The 22,022-nt window shown below is 40.4% G+C and overlaps 1 protein-coding gene across 1 annotated transcript in view; it reads right to left on the bottom strand.

The window, feature by feature from the left end:
- BBOX1 (gamma-butyrobetaine hydroxylase 1) overlaps nt 1–22,022 on the bottom strand; it is a 65,320-nt gene continuing 43,298 nt past the window's right edge. The window contains exons 5-8 of the mRNA XM_001511096.5: nt 12,902–13,007; nt 6,896–7,092; nt 3,616–3,782; nt 1–450 (exon numbers count right to left, since the gene is read on the bottom strand). Coding sequence (XP_001511146.2) covers nt 290–450; nt 3,616–3,782; nt 6,896–7,092; nt 12,902–13,007 — 631 coding nt within the window. The 3' untranslated portion in view covers nt 1–289. The remainder of the gene's footprint in view (nt 451–3,615; nt 3,783–6,895; nt 7,093–12,901; nt 13,008–22,022) is intronic.

The following is a 22,022-nucleotide window of genomic DNA, read 5'->3' as shown; positions in this document are numbered from 1 at the left end:
TCTAGTTGAAGTGAAATTTTATTTGTAGAGAGGAAAAAATATTAAGTCACTACTTGTATATAAGTCATTGACACTATTTCTACAATGACAAAGGAAAAGCTACACTGAATGACTGGTCATATTTTAATCACAAAACTCTAATTTGAAAATGAGGTTATCAAGACTGTGATACTGATTGTGGTATTTGGGCATTACATATATAGGCATATCGCAAAGTATAATTGGTCATATCCCAAAGAAATGGCTGTCTTTTTATTGGTGTTACTATAACAAATTCTGGAGCGAAAATTCAATTTCCGTACTGGATATTTTGCTTTAAAATACGGAGTCTTGACATTACCACATCCCAGTCGGCATAAGCACCTTCAAGGTGGCGTGATATTTCTGTCCCTGCTTCATAGCTGCGTCGACCATGCAGTAAACGCCAGTTATCAAATGTTATCACATCACCTGAAAATACATGGTTTTTGAAAGATAATGAATTCTGGATAGAAATATCTCATGTGCCTTGGAAACACAAAATCCTATTTCTCACTTCCTGGCTGTTCTTGGAAGCCAAATGGGTTGGCTAGGTCTGATGGCAGTTAATTCAGAGTGCTAGAGAAACTCCCTTGGGAGGCCTCAAAGGGGGTGAAAAATCTCCTGAAGAAGCTGTCTCAGACTGTGAGATATTTCTTGGAAGCACCTTCAGAAGAGTGAGCCAAGGCCAGCTTCCAGGCTAGGAGACGTCATGAGAACACTGGGAAGCATTTTTAATGTCTCAAGAATCCTGGGCCCACAGGGTAGCAAAGGATAAACCGACAGCATCACTCTCTGTTGGATATTTCCATTCCCTGTTCTTATCAATGATTCTTCTCTTTTAGCAACTGACATTACACATTTTTTTTTTAAATTTGGATGTTTCCAATATGGCTTCCCCACAGAGCGTAGGAAAACTTGAATAGGGTCCAGTATTCATAATTTCTGGTGACTTCTCCATCAATTAGTATAATGCTCAGCACTGCTGAGTACTTATATATTAGCTCTTGCTGCTGTCAGTGATGGATGCCCCAAAGTGGAAGTGCTCAATAAGAGAATGGTGGGCAAAAGAAGGGCTCAAGCCATGACTGAAGATAGTGCTTCTGCTTTAGGAGATAAAAGATGAGTTACTGGGCCAAGGTCATTTCCAGGACAACAGAAGGAGGCTAAGTCATACAGCACTTACTTATCCAAAAATATGGTCAAGGACATTTCTTAGCTTACAATACCTAATAATAATAATGTTGGTATTTGTTAAGCGCTTACTATGTGCCGAGCACTGTTCTAAGCGCTGGGGTAGACATAGGAGAATCAGGTTGTCCCACGTGGGGCTCACAGTCTTAATCCCCATTTTACAGATGAGGGAACTGAGGCACAGAGAAGTTAAGTGACTTGCCCACAGTCACACAGCCGACAAGTGGCAGAGCTGGGATTCGAACTCATAAACCCTGATTCCAAAGCCCGTGCTCTTTCCACTGAGCCACGGACCTAACGTACAGTGTTCTTAGTCTCACAGTCTAAGGGGGAGAGAGAACTTGTATTTAATCCCTATTTTACAGATGACGAAACGGTGGCACAAAGAAGTTAAATGACTTGCCCAAGGTTTCAAAATAGGCAAGAAATAGAGTTGAGATTACAATCCAGATCTCCTGACTTCCAGTCCTGCGCTTTTTCCAGAACACCACCCTGCTTCTCTGTTTTCAGATGTGTTCACAGTTTAGTTTCCTCAGTACCATAAAAGGTGATAAGCAGCATTATTAATTCAATTTTCTGTCAAATTTCATCATGACAAATCAAATCTAAAAGGAGATTAGACAATTGGATTAGTGATATCCAACCACAGGCTCTTTTAAAATGACTGAGCATAACCCCTAACATCCTACAGATGGTGCTGCCTCTTCACAAATATTCATAGGAACGCACCCTGATTTTGAAGCCCTTTTAAGGGCAAAAAGACTTTAGATTGTAAGCTTCTCTGCAAGGATTCTGTCTAACAACTCAGTTCTATTGAATTTTCCCAATAGTTTAATACAGGGTTCTGCATCCAGCATGTGCTCAATAAATACCATTGACTAACTGATTTGTGAATCAAGGAATTGGGTGGTTTCTGCACTTGCCAGCTGGAAGGCTAAGAAGTTGTTCTGCTCTTGGATTTTGTGACGTACAGGACGCCTTAGACTACCACTCTTCTTGCAGCTATCAAGCAATCATATTTAATCAATCATATTTATTGAGCGCTTACTGTGTGCAGAGCACGGTACTAAATGCTTGAGAGAGTATACTATGACAGACTTGGTAAACGCAGCCCCTGCCTACAGCAAACTTATAGTCTTCAGGGACCCCATTCCCTGCAAAGGCCATCAGGATGCCAAAATCAATCACAAGGTCTTCTGGGTAAGGAAGTGCCAGCCAAGAGGGGGTTTTAACTCAGTGTGCCAATCAGTGTCGTTTGAAACAATTAGAGACAAGCCCTCCTGCTATTGGTACTGCAAATATGGGAAGGATCTTGGGGATATAAAAATGTTCTTTTTATTATTTACTTGTTGGAATAGCAGCTGCTTATCGGGTGAGCAGGATTTAAGTAATCATTCATTTTCTAGCCATGGTAGTTTCAAATGAAAATATCTATGCTTATTCTAGAGGATTAGGGCTCTTTGTGGGCAGGGAAAGTGCTTACATTATAATGTATTCTCCCAAGTGCTTAGTACAGTGCTCTACATAAAATAAGTGCTCAATAATAATAATTATATTTATTGAGCACTTACTGTGTGCAAAGCACTCTATTAAGTGCTTGGGAGAGTACAATATAACATCAGACACATTCCCTGCCCACGATGAACTCACAGTCTAGAGACAAGCTCATATAAATATGATTAATTGAATAGGATTGTGAGAGCAAGAAGGGAAATGGCATGACTTGATGGAAAGAGCGTAGGCCTGGGAGTCAGAGGACCTGGATTCTAATCCTGACTCTGCCAATTGTTAGTGGTGGGAACTTGCACAAATCACTTACTTTCTCGATGCTTCAGTTATCTCATCTGTAAAATGTACTCCTCCTACTCAGACTGTAAGCCCCATGGAGGACAGAGACTGTATCCAACAGATTACTTAGTACGTACCCCATCATTTAGTACAGCGCTTGACACATGCATTAAAACAAAGCCAATAAAGAAGTCAAAACCAAAATGGGGCTAGGTGAAGAAAACACCAAACACAACAGCCCAGCAAGGGATATTTTTAAGTGTGCGGCCCAGTGTGGTGGTAACTGTCAGTCCTTCACTGGGACTTTCCAGTCACATTTATAGCCATAAAAAACTACCGTGCCATTGGCATCATCTTACAATATGAGGGTTTTTAATACAACATGTATGTCTTTGCTTATAGTTGAACATGTGCAAGAAAATTCATTATGGTTACCATTTATCCTATGGGTCTGTCAGGATTCAGCATGTGATGAAAAAAATGGAATGGAAGGAATTATAATTCCCTAGTAATGTATCACTGAAAACATATTTAGTCCCCAATATTTCTAGCATTTAATGAAAGCAGAATAAAAGTTGTTCCTTTAAGTAACTTGGGAGCAACTTGCTCACTGACCTGGGTTCATCTTGAAGGTGAATTTGGATTCTTGACTGTTCATAAGGTCAACAAACTCTTTCAAGGCAGCATAAAATGGCTGCACATTTTCCACAGGTATGTCAAACACTGTGTCTCTGGTGGCATTATTGAAGTTAATACGAACCACTTGGTCTCTATCACCAAGCCTGTGAGGGGAAAAAAAGAATGGAAATAAGACATTATGATGTGATTACAACTATCCATGTGTTACCTACTTGCTATTCTATGAAGATGCCTTGTTTTAATTTGAACACCTTCCTTCTCTACTGAAATATGATTGACCTAGCCCTCTTCTTCCTTTTCTTCAGTTCCCTTCTGGATTGCCTAACTTGCTCCATTATCCATTCCCCCTCCTAGCCCCACAGCACTTATGTACATGTCCATAGTTCGTTTATATTACTGTCTGTCTCTCCCTCTAAGCTATAAGCTCATTGTGGGCAGAGAATGTCTGTTATATTTTTATACTGTAGTCTCCCAAGTGCTTAGTACAGTGCTCTGCATAGAGTAAGTGCTCAGTAAATACGATTGACTGGCTGACTGGTTCTAAGACTCCCAAATGCACCATACCAAGAATGGATTCATTTCAGTTTCACTAAGGGTTAGGGTCCCTTAAATCTTTCCTATAACAACTTATCCAAGCCAAACGTCCCCTGGAAGCTTCTGCTTTAATATTGCATGGACAATTTGATGAAGTTTTTTAGTATCTATTCGATCAATTAGTAGAATTTACTGAGCTCTTACTGGGTATAGAACATTGCACTAAGCACCTGGGTGAATACAGTAGAGTTAGTAGATATGATCCCTGGTCTCTAGGAACTTAAATTAGACAAGCTAGATTTTTCATTGGTCTGGAATTTAACTAGAAGGGAGAAAATTAGGTTTCTATGAATGATTACATTCAGAATAGCTGGTAGAAAGGTTGAATCTGACTTTTCCCAAAGGAGGAGTGAATGGGCTATGCTAAAACATTGAGAGCCTCAGTGGCCGTAGTTTTTTGCATACCTCTAAACCTGGTCTCATCCAAATTGGAAATGAAGAGAGACATGCTGGCAGGATCTTTTGCCACAAATGACCTATAATTCTCCCAATCGCCTAAAAATCATTGGCATCCTGTTACTGGATAGCAACCAGTGTAATCAAATCTATTTATACCAGGGTATAAATGTTCTTTAGCCAAAAGTCAAAAGAGGCATTTCAGTACGCAAGCAGGAAATGCTCTTAATGATAATAATTTTCATTCATTCGATCACATTTATTAAGCACTTACTGTGTGAAGAGCACTGCACTAAGCACTTGGGAAAGTACAATACAATGATTGAGAGAAAATCCCTGCCCACAATGACCTCACAGTCTAGGGGGAGAAGACAGACATCAATACAAATAAACAGATATCAATACAAATAAATAAAATTACCAATATATATACATGTGCTGTGGGGCTGGGAGGAGGTGGAAGACCACAGGGAGCAAGTCTGGGTGATGCAGAAAGTTGTTGAGCACTTACTATGTGCCCAGCACTGTACTACATTGAGAAACACAAGATAATAGAGTTAGAAACTGCCTCTGTCCCACATGGGGCTCCCAGTCTAAGCAGGAGGGAGAATTGAATCTCCATTTCACAGATGAGGAAACTTGACACACAGAAAAGTTAAGGGGCTTGCCCAGGGTCACACAGTAGGCAGGTGACTGATCATGGATTAAAATCCCGGTCCTCTGACTCCCAGGCATGTACTCTTTCCATTAGACCACATTGCTTCTCTTTCTCCATCTGCTCTTAGAGGGCACAATACTCACACTGTCTGGGCTGGGAAAGGGAGAGCTGAGAGCAGCAATTCCTGTCCTGACTACTTCTACAAAATTGGTGAAATGTTCTTGTGTGTTGATCTGGGAGCATGTTTGCTTGTATGCACATGAAGAGGCATGTGCCTCTCCAAAACTACTGTATTGCTTGGCCCAAAACACTGATCTGCACAGGGGTGGGGAGTCTATTAGAGTATAGCAAGGCGTGATCCTGATCAGACACCAGATCAGGAGGCTTGTGTATGGAAAAGACCTTTAGTATATTCAAATACACTGTTTTGAAACCAAACTTCTGATGAATTGCTTCTTTAGTACACTAACTTTAGTTCCCATATTTAGAAGCTGATTTTGTGTTAGTGTGCATTTTCCACTTCTTTTCAAAAATTCCATTTTGTTGTGATTCTCTGTTTGAACCAGAGCAGTGCCCACTTCACACACAGAAGGGGGCAGATGATGGTTGCATGCTGAAGGAGAAGGCAGGAGAGGAGAGCAAGTGTGGATTAGGTTGGTTCCTCTTCTGTAATCAATCACTCAGTTGTATTTATTGAGGGCTTACTGTTTGCCGAGCACTGTACTAAGTGCTTGGGAGTGTACAATATAACAAGAAACAGACACATTCCCTGACCTCACTTCTGAGGATGTGATATAATGACCTCAGAAGTTCTGGATGTGACTTGAGGGCTCAATTTTAGAGAATTGGTTAAAAATGCCAGAAACCAACAGGATCGAGTTCACTAGGGATAAATGCAGGGTGGTACACTGGAATACTGAATATTCTGCATGCATTAAAGGAACAAAATGATTGGCAATCAGCACAGCAGAAAAAGCACTATGGACCTCATTGAATATTAGACTGAATGTGAATCAACAGGGTGATCCATTTAAGAAGAAAGCAAAAATAAAGAAGGTTGCATAATTATGTGGGTAATGTATAAGGCAGGTTACCCTCAGCATGGATGATGGGAGGTGTTCATTAAGTCACCTGGAATGGGCATTGCCCCACTGATGCCAGTGTCCTCTGCATATCACTTCTCTAGCCTCTTATGCTCTTAGACCTAAGCTGCTGCTACTTCTGGGCTTGGACACAACTCTTAAAGCCTGGTGGCCATCTTGGTTTCTTCACCCTCCCCTTTTGCCCCTAGTTAGTGTCAACAGCAAGGCAGAACTGCATCCATGGTTCACCCTCCAATATGACAATCTCCATTTTGAAGGAATGGTGGCAGGTTCCTCATGGCCCCGAGTCTCCCTAGAAGTCTGGAACAGTTGTCCTGATTTCCTTGCCGATTGTCATAGTAACCACTTTGGTTGCCAAGACCTACCACTGAAACTTGTGAGATTAATTCTCCCCTTCTCAAGAGGCAAATTCCTGGGTAAACTATAATTCCATCATAGATGATTGTGTCCTTTGAAAAACAGTGATAAAGCTGTTTTGTTCTAAAATTATTTAAAGACTACTTACTCAATGATTCTGTGCTTGGATTGCACTAAAAAGTCACAGTAATCAATCCCAATGTCTGCAAAATCCACCAGGGTTGAAGAGAGGATTTGAAATGCCGTAGGATTCTGTTCCTTCAGTTTTCTGCATACGTTAAAGCCATCAACAACTTCACTTTCGCCACCAGTGGCTGTTTGCTTTATGCAATGAAGAAACTGAACCTGAAACAAAATTAAGGATAGTCAGCTAGAATCTTCCTATTACTCAAATATCCTAGTTAAAATTATTTTTTCCATCATAAAAAGCAAATTCAAGAAATATAATTTTTATTGTTTAGTTCTCAAACAACAGTCAGGAACTGCGGTCTTTTTTGGGGGAGGGGGAACAGTTGAAAGGTTTGCTTCCACTTCTCACTCAATATGGTTTGCTTTTGTTTAATTGGATTCTATTACCATCTCTTTGCAGTCACTAAGAATTTATTACAATACTAGAAAAAATGATTTAGTAAACTTATATTATTCAATCTTGAAGAAAATAAAAATCAATGTCTCTAGCTCTGAACAATATTTATGGTTTCTTGAAAGATAACAAAAAGCACAATTCAGAGTTTGAAGCAGCAGAAACTAGTAAAATAGAATGAAAGATGAGAAAAGAGCATAGGTATAAAACAGTTTAAAAGATAATGGATGTATATATTAAAAAAAAACAACAAGGCAGGAATAGGTCATACCTTACTCTGCAGCCTGGATCATTTTTCTACAAAAACCTTCCGGACATGTCACCCCAGGCTTCAAAAACCTTCAGTCGTTGCTCATCCACCTCCGTATCTGACAAAAATTCCTCACCATTGGCTTTAAAGCACTCCATCACCGTGTCCCATCCTACCTCACCTCTCTTCTCTCCTTCTACAACCCAGCCCACACACTTTGCTTCCCTAGTGCTAACCTTCTCCCTGTGCCTCCATCTCCCCTGTTTGCCGCCAACTCCTACCCCACATCTTGCCTCTGGCCTGGAAAGCCCCTCCCTCTCAAATCTGACAATTACTCTCCCCAACTTTCAAAGCCTTATTGAAGGCACATCTCCTCCAAAAAGCCTTTCCAAACTAAGCCCTACTTTTCCTCATCTTCCACTCCCTTCTGCATCAGCCTAACTTGCTCTCTTTGCTCCTCTTTGCCCCCACCTCCAGCCCCAAAGCACTTATGTACATATCTGTAATTTTATTTATATTTTGTATATTTGTACTGATGTCTGTCTCCCTCTCCCTCCACCCCCTAGACTGTAAGCTCGTGGTGGGCAGGGAATGTCACTGTTTATTATTGTATTGCATTTTCCCAAGTGCTTAGTTCATTGCTTTGCACATAGTAAGTGCTCAATAAATGTGATTGAATAAATGAATGAAAAATGCACCAGGGGTAAGGGAGAGAATGGAACAGGATAAGATGTGAAAACATAACCCTAGTAGGTGACTACTTTGTAATTGCTAAGACAAAAGCTTTGTTGTTTTTCACACAGGGAGCATCAGAGATGATGGCTAGTCAAAACTTCTGATTACTACAGTCTGGTTTGCCCTGGGGAACCGCTCTCTGATGGAAGCCTAGCAAGTACTGCATAATTAGGAATAAAATCTTAGCCACCTAGAAGATTTCACCAATTGGTTGAATCCCAGCTGTGGACTGTAAACTCCTTATGGGCAGGGAATAAATCTACCAAATCTGTTATACTGTACTCTTCCAAATGGATAAGTGCCTAATGAATTTAATTGATTATTAATTTTGGAGGGGCACATCATCTGGAAATATCCTCTTCCATCCTTTGCACTGTTGTTATAGGGAAAACAGTTGGCTAATCAAACAGGCAAAACAAACTAGCACTTGCCAATCCTGGTTGTGCAAGATGGTTTTTCTAGGATTTCTGGGAAGAATTTATATGGAAATCTCTAGAAGGACTTGTCATTTTGGCATTTTGTTAAAATCTGCCCTTTTCATTCCATCCGAACTGTTACCACATTGATCCTATCCTGCCTTGACTACACCAGCATCCTTGCTGACCTCCCTGCCTCCTGTCTCTGCCCACTCCAGCCAGTACTTCACTCGGCTGCCCAGATCATTTTTCTAAAAACACATTCAATCCCATGTTTCTCCACCCCTCAAGTACCTCCAGTAGTTATCCACCTACCTCTGCATCATGCAGAAACTCCTAACCGTTGGCATTAAAGCACTGAATCACCTTGCCCCCTCCTATTTTACCTTAATTTCTTTCTACAAATCAGGACACTCATTTTGCTCCTCTAATGGCAACCTACTCACTGTACCTCCGTCTTGTCTATCTCACCATGAATCCCTCAGTCACATCCCATCTCTAGCCTGGAACTCCTTCCCCCTTCATATCCAAGAGATGGTCACTCTTTCCACCTTCAAAGTCTTAATACAATCATAACTCCTCAAAGAGGCCTTCCCCATCTAAGCCCTCATTTCCCCTCCCCTCTCTCTTTTGCATCAGTCTTGCAATTAGATCTGTATCCTTTAAACACTTGATAGTCATCCTACCGTCATCTCCACAGCACTTGGGTATGTAGCTGTAATTTATTTTAATATCTGCCTCCCTGTTTAGACTGTAACTTCCATGTGGGCAGGGAACTCATCCACTAAATCTGTTTTATTCTATTCTCACAAGTCGTCCGGCCCCAGTAAGTGCCCAGTAGATATGATTGACTGATTGGCATGAATGCTGGAGAGAAACTTTTGCTCCTTAAAATTATTTTTCTTAATTTTTCTGAGCATGAGCAGAGTCTGATAGCTAATTTACAAGTGAAAACATTCAAATTTATCTTTGTGGGTGTAAATATACATGTTTATATGAATATGAAAATCTGGTTATGTAATGTAACATATTTGTGTATAAAATATTTTTCAGATTACAAATATAGGCAATAGGTGCACACAGGCACTTTTCAAACTAATTTTTTCACCTTTTTGGTTTTGTACTCTGGGATATCACCCTACTTAATTATAATGCTCTCTCCCCCCAGAAGCATTCAATTCCCATTCACTGTAAACTCCTTCGATGGGAGAAGATATTTTTCTCAAAGGATCAAAGAGCCAGGATTGCTATTGTACTGGGAGGAATTATAAATGCCAGTTAGTAGTACTTTCTGGTTGGTAAAGGGCCAGATAACGCAACTTTTACTGAATAATGATTATTCAGGACCAGGATCAAGAGAGACAAATTACAGTGTTGCTTTACTTCTTGAAGAAATGGCAGTATCATCTAGACAGTATCTTTCACCTTTCACCATCAAATTTTTAGAAAAAATTATTTAGAAAAAGTAATGACTACTTTTCTAAAGGGAAGAGCTAATGGTCACCTTCTTTGTTTCTGATATCAGATCCATGCATTTATTTTTATGAAGCCTGGTCAATTTTACACTTATATTCCTCATCCAAAAGGTAAATATATGCAGAACATACAAGAGACCACATTTTATTTCCTGCAGGAGGTTCAGAACTGAAAAGCCTTTTTCTTTTACTGCATGACAGCATGTGATTTTTGGCACAAAGAAGACAGTGAGCTAAGCAACATCTGTTTCACATTAATGGAGTATTTCTCTATTCCTTCCTTGTAATGGCTGTTTTGACCAAAATACCATTGCAACAGGTAACTCATTTATCTGGAACCCTGTTTCACAAGTTATCAGACTAGCCTGTTAAATTCATTTAAACAATCAGACTTTCTTGAGGACTGAAATTTAAATTCCAAAAAATATTTATTTTTAAAGGAAAAATAAATAGAACTACAGGTGCCTGATAGATATTTCAAATACATTATATTACTAAAAATCTTCTAATTTTGCCATCTATACTGCAATTAGAAATGAGTTGGACTGATTGAGGATATATTTCAATTTTTTTTACATATTACACCGTGCATGATGTTTGTAGAGAAAAATACATCACAAAATACCTCAGTTATACACTTTAGTTAGAGATGGATTTTTTTTGTAATTAGTTTCACTTAGGGGTAACTGACAGTCAAGAAATAGTGAAAGTTGAATGGCTGGGCTATGAATTCCCAGAAGATATTCCACATCCCATGACAGAATCTCTTCTCCAGAAAAAGTCTGATAAATACTTAACCTCCACGGATCATTAATTCAGTTTTAGAACTTTATCCTTTTAATCTTCTCCATTTACCCCGCTCCTTTGAAAAGTTCAGGATTAAACTGATGACTGTTCCATTTAATCCATGACTTTAGGACTGGCTCCAAACTCAGCTAATGGTTAGAGCAAAGTAGTACATTGCTTGTGTCTGCAAGAGATTAATCTGCTCTCGGGTTAATAAAGGATACCCAAAGCCTTCCTGGTAACTAATAAAGCAGTGGATAAATGAGAAAAAGATTTGCTACTAGTCTTCTTGTCGCAATGCAAGTAGAGAAGGGCTCAGTGATAGGTTGAGATCACGCAGGCAGAACAGATTTGGAGATGTAATGCATATGCATTTTTGTGTCATCTATTTTTTTTAATGGTATTTATTAAGCCCTCCCTGTATGCCTAGTACTGGGGTAGATATGAGATAATCAGATTGGATCCAGTGCCAATCCCCACTTTAGACTGCAAGCTTGTTATGGGTAGGAATATTTTTGCTAATTCTGTTGTAGTGTACTCTCCCAAGTGCTTAGTACAGAGCATCTGCACATACTAAGTGCTCAATAAATGCCACTGACTGTTAGGGCTCACAGTCTTAGTTTCCATTTTGCAGATGAGATAACTGAGGCACAGAAAAGTTCATTGACTTGCCTAAAGACACACAGCAGACAAGTGGTGAAAGTAGTATTAGAACCCAGGTCCTCTGGCTTCCAGGGTCCCAGGTTACCCATTCTCACACTTTTGTGGACCCTGGCCACATTCAAGCAGCTGCAGGGATGAAGAACATAGGGTAGGAAACCCTTAAATACATTGTCAGTGAGGGAAGAGTGCTATTGTCTTGGTACCAAGGGCAGGGAACATGACACTAGTGAATCGTGACTGTTCTGATATTCAGTTTGCACAGATCAGTCAGATATAAGGTTTGGCAATCTCAGAGTGGGTGGCTTATTCCTTGCAGATTTGGGCTAGTATGGAATTTGCTTAAGGAAACCTATATAAATAGATGTTATTGCCCCACGCAGCCATGCTCCAAATGCATTTCTGGCTACATTCTCTGGACCAAATGGATCATTTAGTTGGCACTATTTAGGTAAAGGAACTGTGAACATGTAAAAAGCAGCATTTAATCCCTTATGATGCCTGTATTGAGTCTACCTGAGCAAAATAAAGTTGAAAATTCTAAAAAATCCAGTCTGGATAATTCATGGGTGTGAGGGGAACCCTCTTTTTTTTTTTTTTTTAAACAAAACAAGCTTTTTAGAATTTGGGCGATTGGGGGTGGTTAACCACGTAGTCCACTAGACTTTCAATTTACCTAGAAAGATGATAATGCTAGAAGAATAAGTGCAGATACTTTTATATAGATAGGCTGGACACGGTACTTGCTTAGCAGCTCTTCGTGGAGATTTTGCACATCTTCATAGTTTCTATCACTGCAATGGAAAAACACTAGAACTGCTTGATGAGTTCAACATGAGGCATAATATCACCACCACCCGAAAAGAGATTCCCTGCACCAAGTCACCTCATGTTCCCCTGAAAATAAGTCTTCTGTGTGGAAATACCCTGAGACTTAATGTGGTATGCTGCAGCTGGGATGGACCATAGCTGGGCTGTGTGGAAAACAGGAACGGTAATTTCCGGGACAAAAATAAAGTGGAAGAAATCTCTGCCTTCTCTCACATGAATAGTGCCTATTTAGTTACTGAATGTGCCATTTCACCCTGACGGTGAACAGTCTTTGAGCTTTACAGATTGAAGTGTCCTTAGAAAAATGAGACCCCCCCACTCATTAATGGAAAAAATTAGCAGTCTGGCTGTTTCCTCACAATGCTGGAAGAAGAAATTTTCCTGTTTCTGCAAAAGAAAGCAAGCAGGTTCAACTTACCCCAGGTGGATGATGCAGAGCTGGGTAGTCAGTGTGAAAGCTTAGCTTCCCAGTTGTGTAAGCCACATTGTTAGCATCTATTTTGTCTTGCACTTGCCAAGTATGCCTGTACAATGAGAGATATACATGTTTAAACAGGCTGCTGCTGTACAAGATAAATTCATTCATTCAATCATATTTATTGAGCACTTACTGTGTGCAGAGCACTAAGCGCTTGGAAAGTACAATATGACGGCATGTGAAATCTATAACTTGATACATGATTCCTATTAAAAACATTATGAATTTGAAATAATGATCACAATGAGTCAGGGAACACTGTCTCATCATTTCCGAAGCTCCACAGCTTAAGCAAACTTGATTGTGGATTAGAAGGGATGCCCTGAAAGCTAAACTCCTGGTGTTGTCTTATCCCTTAAGAATAATAATAATAGTAATGATGTAGTAATGGAGTAATAATAATAATGTTGGTATTTGTTAAGCGCTTACTATGTGCAGCGCACTGTTCTAAGCGCTGGGGTAGATACAGGGTAATCAGGTTGTCCCACGTGAGGCTCACAGTTAATCCCCATTTTACAGATGAGGTAACTGAGGCACAGAGAAGTTAAGTGACTTGCCCACAGTCACACAGCTGACAAGTGGCAGAGGCGGAATTCAAACTCATGACCTCTGACTCCCAAGCCAGGGCTCTTTCCACTGAGCCACGTATCTTGTGGAACGAACACAGGACAGGAAGTCAGAGTGCCTGGGTTCTAATCCTAGATTTGCCACTTGCCTGCTGCTGGTGACCTTGGGCAAGTCACTTAACTTTTCTTGGGCTCAAATTATTCAGCTGTAAAATGGGGATTCAATAATTGTTCTTTCACCTACTGAGATTGCGAGCCCTATGTGGGACAGGGATGACACACAGTAAGTATTTAATATACATCATCACTATTAGCACTATTCATAATTGCATTTATTAAATGCCAACATTGTACAAAGCACTGTACTAAACTCTGGGGGGGAAAATGCTGCACAGATTCATTCATTCACTCAATAGTATTTATTGAGCGCTTACTATGTGCAGAGCACTGTACTAAGAGCTTGGGATGAACAAGTCGGCAACAGATAGAGACAGTCCCTGCCGTTTGACTGGCTTACAGTCTAATCGGGGGAGACGGACAGACGAGAACAGTGGCAATAAATAGAGTCAAGGGGAAGAACATCTCGTAAAAACAATGGCAACTAAATAGAATCAAGGCGATGTACAATTCATTAACAAAATAAATAGGGTAATGGAAATATATACAGTTGAGCGAATGAGTACAGTGCTGTGGGGATGGGAAGGGAGAGGTGGAGGAGCAGAGGGAAAGGGGGAAAAGAGGGTTTAGCTGCGGAGAGGTAAAGGGGGGGTGGTAGAGGGAGTAGAGGGAGAAGAGGAGCTCAGTCTGGGAAGGCCTCTTGGAGGAGGTGAGTTTTAAGTAGGGTTTTGAAGAGGGGAAGAGAATCAGTTTGGCGGAGGTGAGGAGGGAGGGCGTTCCGGGGGAGCGGGTGTTCCACGCGGGAGGACGTGGCCTAGGGGTCGACGGCGGGATAGGCGAGACCGAGGGATGGTGATGAGGTGGGCGGCAGAGGAGCGGAGCGTGCGGGGTGGGTGGTAGAAAGAGAGAAGGGAGGAGAGGTAGGAAGGGGCAAGGTGATGGAGAGCCTTGAAGCCTAGAGTGAGGAGTTTTTGTTTGGAGCGGAGGTTGATAGGCAACCACTGGAGTTGTTTAAGAAGGGGAGTGACATGCCCCGATCGTTTCTGCAGGAAGATGAGCCGGGCAGCGGAGTGAAGAATAGACTGGAGCGGGGCGAGAGAGGAGGAAGGGAGATCAGAGAGAAGGCTGACACAGTAGTCTAGCCGGGATATAACGAGAGCCTGTAGCGGTAAGGTAGCCGTTTTGGTAGAGAGGAAAGGGCGGATCTTGGCGATATTGTAGAGGTGAAACCGGCAGGTCTTGGTAACGGATAGGATGTGTGGGGTGAACGAGAGAGACGAGTCAAAGATGACACCGAGATTGCGGGCCTGAGAGACGGGAAGGATGGTTGTGCCATCCACGGTGATAGAGAAGTCTGGGAGAGGACCGGGTTTGGGAGGGAAGATGAGGAGCTCAGTTTTGCTCATGTTGAGTTTTAGGTGGCAGGCCGACATCCAAGTGGAAATGTCCTGGAGGCAGGAGGAGATGCGAGCCTGAAGGGAGGGGGAGAGGACAGGGGCGGAGATGTAGATCTGCGTGTCATCTGCGTAGAGATGGTAGTCAAAGCCGTGAGAGCGGATGAGTTCACCGAGGGAGTGAGTGTAAATGGAGAACAGAAGAGGGCCAAGAACTGACCCTTGAGGAACTCCAACAGTTAAAGGATGGGAGAGGGAGGAGGCTCCAGCGAAGGAGACCGAGAATGACCGGCCAGAGAGGTAAGAGGAGAACCAGGAGAGGACAGAGTCCATGAAGCAAAGGTGAGATAAGGTATGGAGGAGGAGGGGATGGTCGACAGTGTCAAAAGCAGCAGAGAGGTCAAGGAGGATTAGAATGGAGTAGGAGCCATTGGATTTGGCAAGAAGGAGGTCATGGGTGACCTTAGAGAGAGCAGTCTCGGTAGAGTGGAGGGGACGGAAGCCAGATTGGAGGGGGTCTAGGAGAGAATAGAAGTTAAGGAATTCTAAGCATCGATTGTAGACGACTCGTTCTAGGATTTTGGAAAGGAAGGGTAATAGGGAGATAGGGCGATAACAGGAGGGGGAAGTGGGGTCAAGAGCGGGTTTTTTTAGGATGGGGGAGACGTGGGCATGCTCGAAGGCAGCGGGGAAGGAGCCATTGGAGATTGAGTGGTTAAAAATAGAAGTTAAGGAAGGTAAGAGGGCAAGGGTGATGGTTTTAATAAGGTGAGAGGGAATGGGGTCCGAGGCGCAAGTGGAGGGGGTGGCACTTGCGAGGAGGGGAGATGAGAATTAAACATGTTCTTGGCATTTCAAGGGCTCAAAAACCTCAGAATAAGGTGGCTGAGTCAGCAAGTCCAAAAAGTCTGGAGGTAGAGACCAGGGGAAGATTTAGGGGGCAATCATCCAGGTCATATCTAGAGACCAGTTACAACCAAAGCCTTTCCAAAATTAATCCATCAGTCAATTAGTGGTATTTGTTGAATACTTACTGTGTGCGGGGCACTCTATTAAGCACTTGGGAGAGTACAATGGAATTGTAGACATGATTCTTGCCCTCAAGGAGCTCACAATCTTAAATTTACGGAGGCTGCATGCTACTGATACTTAAAGCTTTTGTGGTCCTACAAGCACAAGGCATGTTGGGAGCAGGGCTTGCAGGTGGCGTGGGGGAAAGATGGCAGGTTATGTTATATATTGTACTCTCCCAAGCACTTAAAGTACACTGCTCTGCACGCAGTAAGCACTCCATAAATATGATTAAATGAATGACTAAATGAATCCCGGTAGTTTTGCTCGTCAGTCCGGTGGGATGAGAAGCAATGAGATAATGGCTATAAATTCTAGTGCTCCGCTTTAAACACCTAGTGTATCTTCTTTTGAGATTTTAAAAAAAAGATTTTTGTAATTCCTGCTATAGCTCCTTTCAATCCACCTCCCAAACTCTGGTTTTGTGTAGTTTTTCTGATGGCAGTTATTACTTCACTCATTCAGTCATATTTATTGAACGCTTACTGTGTGCAAAGTACTGTACTAAGTGCTTGGGAGAGTACAATACAACAAGTAACCCTGTACACTTGCATTCATGAACACTTCCATCCTTCAGAAAAATCAACCCAGGCCTTCTTCACATGTCAGGAGAAAGAATATTTATTAGAAGGAAATATTGTATGGATAGAGCAGGGGCCTGGGACTCATAAGGATCTGGGTTTTAATCTCAACTCTGCCATCTGCTGTGTGACCTTGGGCAAGTCATTAACTTCTCTGTGCCTCAGTTACCTCATCTGTAAAATGGGGATTAAGATTGTGAGCCCCAAGTGGGGCAAGGACTGAGTCCAACCTGATTAGCTTTTATCTACCCTTGCAGTTAATACAGTGCTTGGCACATAGTAAGCACTTAACAGATACCACAATTATTATTATTATTATTTTGGAAGTGACCAAAAAATGTTAAAATATTTCCCTCTAATAATAATCTTTCTTTGAAAGTGATGAAACCTTAAAAGAGAAAGAGAATATTTGCTAACACTTAAAATGGAGAAAAACTGTCATTCAGATAAATCTAAATTTGGTGTTATTAAAGGGAGAACCAGGTACTATACAAACATAGATTGAAGTTATGACTTGCTCCTTTATAACCACTAATAAGATGTTACGGAATCTATTATTTTCAATCTGCCACATTTAATGACAAAATTTTAATTATGGAAAAACTTGGAAAAACAGGGTTCACCTCTTCTACTATTTCTTTTGAATTGAGAATGTTTCATTATTTTGTTCTGTTCTTTTCATTTGCATTTAAGATAGAAAAACTAGTAAGAATCTTTAACTGAAAGTCATACCAGCTGGAGGTAGCAGTGAATTGAAAAGTTACTGAGTAAAAGGACAAACTTTATAGATAACATTTCAAACATGTACTACTGAACAATTCATTATATTGCAGCAATTGAAGCCAACCAAGAAATACAGTGTTCAGAATTGAGTTCATCTTGCTGGATGCCCACCATACCACAGCATAACATGGATCCTGATTATTCTCAACATATGCAATCCAAGAATAATTGCAATGATTTAGGGAAGAAAAGAGCTGACTTCATAGAATTAAGGGAGAGAACTGTGAAAGATTTTGGAGGTCAGCTAATCTCCTTCCAGGCAACTCTGCACCTACCCATTCAATCAGTCAATTGTATTTATTTAGTCCTTTCTCTGTACACAGCACTGTACTGAGTGCTTGGGAGAGTACAAGATAATAGAGTTGGTTAGGCATGTTTTCAGCCCGCAAGGAAGGTATTTTTTATTATTTGCCTTAGTAGCAAATATTCGTGGAAGCATGTGACAATGTTTTCCCAATTAATATGAGGGGAGAATCATACTTTGCCCTTGAAAAAAATACTTTTTAACTCCAAAAAACCCTTGACAAGTTTCTTATTCCTGCCTTCATGCCAACCAATCAATCAATGATATTTGTCAAGCATTTACCGTGTGCCGAGCACTGTACTAAGTATTTGGGAAAATATAATGGAATCAGTAGGCACAATCCCTGCCCTCAAGTTTACAAGTAACAATTTGCTCAATTCATTCAGACTCAGTATAATTTGTGGTTGAGTGCTCCCTTCGTGGGAGGTATTTATTGGATGTGTCTGGTCTGAGGTAAATTTGTATTTACCTCACTGCTTAGTACATGCTTGTCACAGTGCTTAACAAATACCACTATTAAGATGATGGTGATGCTTGATTCCTTACTCATATCATCCCTCAAATAGTACCACAACATCAAGAAGAAATTATTTTGTTTTCAGAGAATAATTTTCAACTTGGACACATTATCTAGCCAAAGGTAATACATATATCTAAGTGTAGTCAATTAATGCAAGGGAAAGGAGATGTCGTTTCTGTGAGTATGATCAGATTCTAAAACATCACAATTTCATCCACTGTACTGCAAGCCAGGTCATCTGTATCATTAGTGTGGATTGTGGGTTTGTTCAAGTATCTGTTCAAGCTAAGTGTCCTAAGAAATTTTACTTCCTAAATAATTTAATCATTAGTATCACCAATTGCTTTGCTTCTGGGAAAATACAAAACAAGAATGACCCTTTTTAGAGTTACTGTAGCTGTGTCTCACCTGCACATGACTTTTAAGTTACTGAATCTGTTCTTTTGCCAAGATGGGGACAGAGTACAAGTAGTCCTAGTGATACAAATTTGAAATGTTCTGAGAAAAATGAAAAATTACCATATTTACTGGAAGAATATATTTTCTGGCCTTTTCCATAACATGCCAGCTTTTCTTTTTCTGTTATATAGGAAAATAAGCAGGCTCAGCTTATCCCAAGGGATATGATTCAGGGTGAGAAGCCCATATTTTATACAGGGCCATAGCAAATATCTAAAGATAAGCAGTATGCCCTACTGGAAAAAACCCAGGCTTGTGAGAGGACCTTGGTTCTAATTCCAGCTCTGCCAGTTGCCTGCTGTATGACCATGGCTAAGTCACTTAACTTCTTGGTGTCTCAGTTTCCTCATCTGCAAAATGGGGATTAAATATCTGTTTTTCCCTCTATCCAACCTGGTTAACTTTTATCTACCCCAGTGCTTAGAGTAGTGCTTGACACATAGTAAATGCTCAACATAATAATAATAATATTGTTGGGGCATGTTCTCATATTTGCAACTCCCTTGTTGTTTATTATATATAAGCAATTGTTAAGCAATGATTTTACGTGCTTTTGTATTTTGCTGCAGAATATGGGGAGCATGTATCCCATACTTAGAAAAAAATGTTTGTCATATTATGAAATCCCATCTTATGCCTCATCTTACCAATGAATTTTAAAGAAGCATGCTGGAAATTAGATTTATCTGCCACAATGTAGTCTTAGATGACTTTCATTGGGTCCTTTAAGTTAGGAGGAAAATGGTCCGATGCTAACTGGCACTTCTCTTGAAATTGTTCCCTGTAACAAGTTAGCTGCCGTGAAACTGTTATGGGACTGCATCTGAGGCTGAATATCATATGCAATCATTTAAAAAGAGGGAGAAAAAACAGGAAGTAGGGGCAAGCATTTTTGCTTTTGGCTCCACAAGTGTATTGCTGGGGTTAACACAGATGTTAGTCCAGCCTATTCAATGAGCTCTATAGGTGAAGGGAAAGTGGCCAGACAATGGCAGGGCTCAGCAACAGACTTGTTGGAATACCTCATAAATTTCCCAGAATGATTGCTGGAGGAGCAAGAGTCTCATAGATGAGTTTTCCTTTCATTCATGAGATGACTTCATACTCAAGTGGCTTGGCTGGCCACAATGTTAATTACTGAGAAACCTAATACTGAAAAAGGAACTCCAGGGAATAACTACTGGCCAATAACCCAAACTGGAAACTCACAAATGCCTGAAAAGAACAGCTTTTACTTTTCTCCAAAAAAAAAACAAACCAACCCAGAAAACATGTGTACATCTTGTTAGCAATACTACAGACTCTTTTTCACTTCATGTTTTTATAAAGAGTATCTCAAGTAGTTTGGAAAAATCTCAAAATTAATTGATATAAAATGTAGAAAGAGATTTAATATTGTCAGACTCAATGAATAGCAAAGGTCTTTTTTCTTTTCTTTTAATGCAGAAAGGTCTGTTTGCAGAAACAGAGCTGACATTTTTTATCCAAAATGAGCAGTGTGTTCTTTCAATTCATTCACTGGAGGAAGTCTGAAGGAGATGGATAAAAAGTCTCTTTTCCTTCTCTGATTTTATCCCTGCAACTCAGAATGTTTTCCTTTAGCGTATGTCAAGCCAGTCAGTAGCTGTTTCAAAGTCCACAGTGTTTTCTGGTTGATCAAGAGGGACTGCTGGCTCTTGGTATTTTGTGTGTGTGTGCTTCTCCTGGGCCAGGTGCCAAGGAATAATAATATTTGCTCAGACATATAACCCCAAATCCATAATAGACCTAATGTGTGAAATGCCACTGGGCTGGCTTACAAGCACCAGCAAAACAGTGAGTATTGGAAAGGCTGAAGAACTACCTCCAAGTGGCTAACTGCACTTTTTGTTCATTTTTAACTACTCTTGTGTGTTTTATCTGTAAAAGATTCCAATAGGCATAATTTAAGGGAAACTTTATCAATTTATGGGTCTTAAATGCAAAATATGCATGTTTGCTGGGAGAGTCATTTTGCAATTTTATAGAAGCTTGAAACCAGAGTTATAGGGTTGACAAATATGAATTCACACTTTTGCTTAAATGTGAGCTGAGTTTTTCATTCTACTGCACACACCAGGGATTGGACAAGGAAAGGTTAAATATGATTTCTCCTACACATAAAATCTGTGATGGAGTGTGATAAAAGTCCTATACTCAACTCCCTAGGAGATTGCGTGTTCCACAAAGGTGGGATAAACATCTTTTCTAGGGACTCTGTCCAGAGAGGGCAAAGTATCTTCTTGAAATAGTAAAATAAAGATGTTTCAAAATATTTATCACTTCAACTGGTGAATTTTGCAAGTTTGATTCGGACATTTGTTTATACACATTCCACGCATATCTTCATATGCCAGACTTTTACAACAGAAGCACACAAATTCTTCTTTCAACCTGTCCCCTTTCTAGCCTCACAGATTAAGGTTTCTGATAAACACATTTTCCCTAATATCAACATGTTGTGCTTATCAGTCTTACTAGTCCTACATATACTACCACAACTTATATGTGGCCCCACACAAAACATTATTACAAGAAAGTGAATTTTAACTTCTGTGTTCTAATCTGGAAAGAATGCAGCCAGACCAGCCAAGTTTGAAAAGCTTCTTTTTTTCTACTTTTTTTTTCACATGAAGGAAGAGACATTCACAGCAACAGACATTTTTTACTTAAAGGTGCTTAGCTGCTTAGGCAGAAAGTATCTCTTGTTAATGGTGGAAACATTGTGGGTGTCCTGTCTTTAACAGCTTTTCAGACTAAAGAATAGAAGCACTAGGTGAAGTATTCAAGTAATTCAAGTATTAATGCTGCTTTTCTAAGTAACAGCGGTAGGGAAGCAACAAGTTGTCTAAAATCAATTGATCAAAAACTTCAAACATTTACTTCCCCAAACCAAAATAAACCAACCTCTAATTTCAATCACTATATTCTACTTGTTTTGTTTTGTTGTCTGTCTCCCCCTTTCTAGACTGTGAGCCCGTTGTTAAGTAGGGATTGTCTCTATCTGTTGCTGAATTGTACTTTCCAAGCACTTAATACAGTGCTCGGCACAGTAAGTGCTCATTAAATACGATTGAATGAATGAATAGTCATCAAGTTTTACATAAGGTTATATTGATCAAAGCTGCGTTGCACTTCCCCTGAAGTGACTGTGCTTGGCTGCAAATGCCCTTCTTTGATGTTCTTGTTGTTCTCCAGTTCCAAGCTGTCTAGTTGTTGCAGACAGTAATAATGGTATTGGTTAAATG

This window comes from Ornithorhynchus anatinus, chromosome 3, assembly GCF_004115215.2.
Source record: "Ornithorhynchus anatinus isolate Pmale09 chromosome 3, mOrnAna1.pri.v4, whole genome shotgun sequence".
In the NCBI taxonomy this organism is placed as follows: Eukaryota; Metazoa; Chordata; class Mammalia; order Monotremata; family Ornithorhynchidae; genus Ornithorhynchus; species Ornithorhynchus anatinus.
Note: the sequence above shows the minus strand (reverse complement) of the source record. Positions and strands in the feature narration are given on the sequence as shown.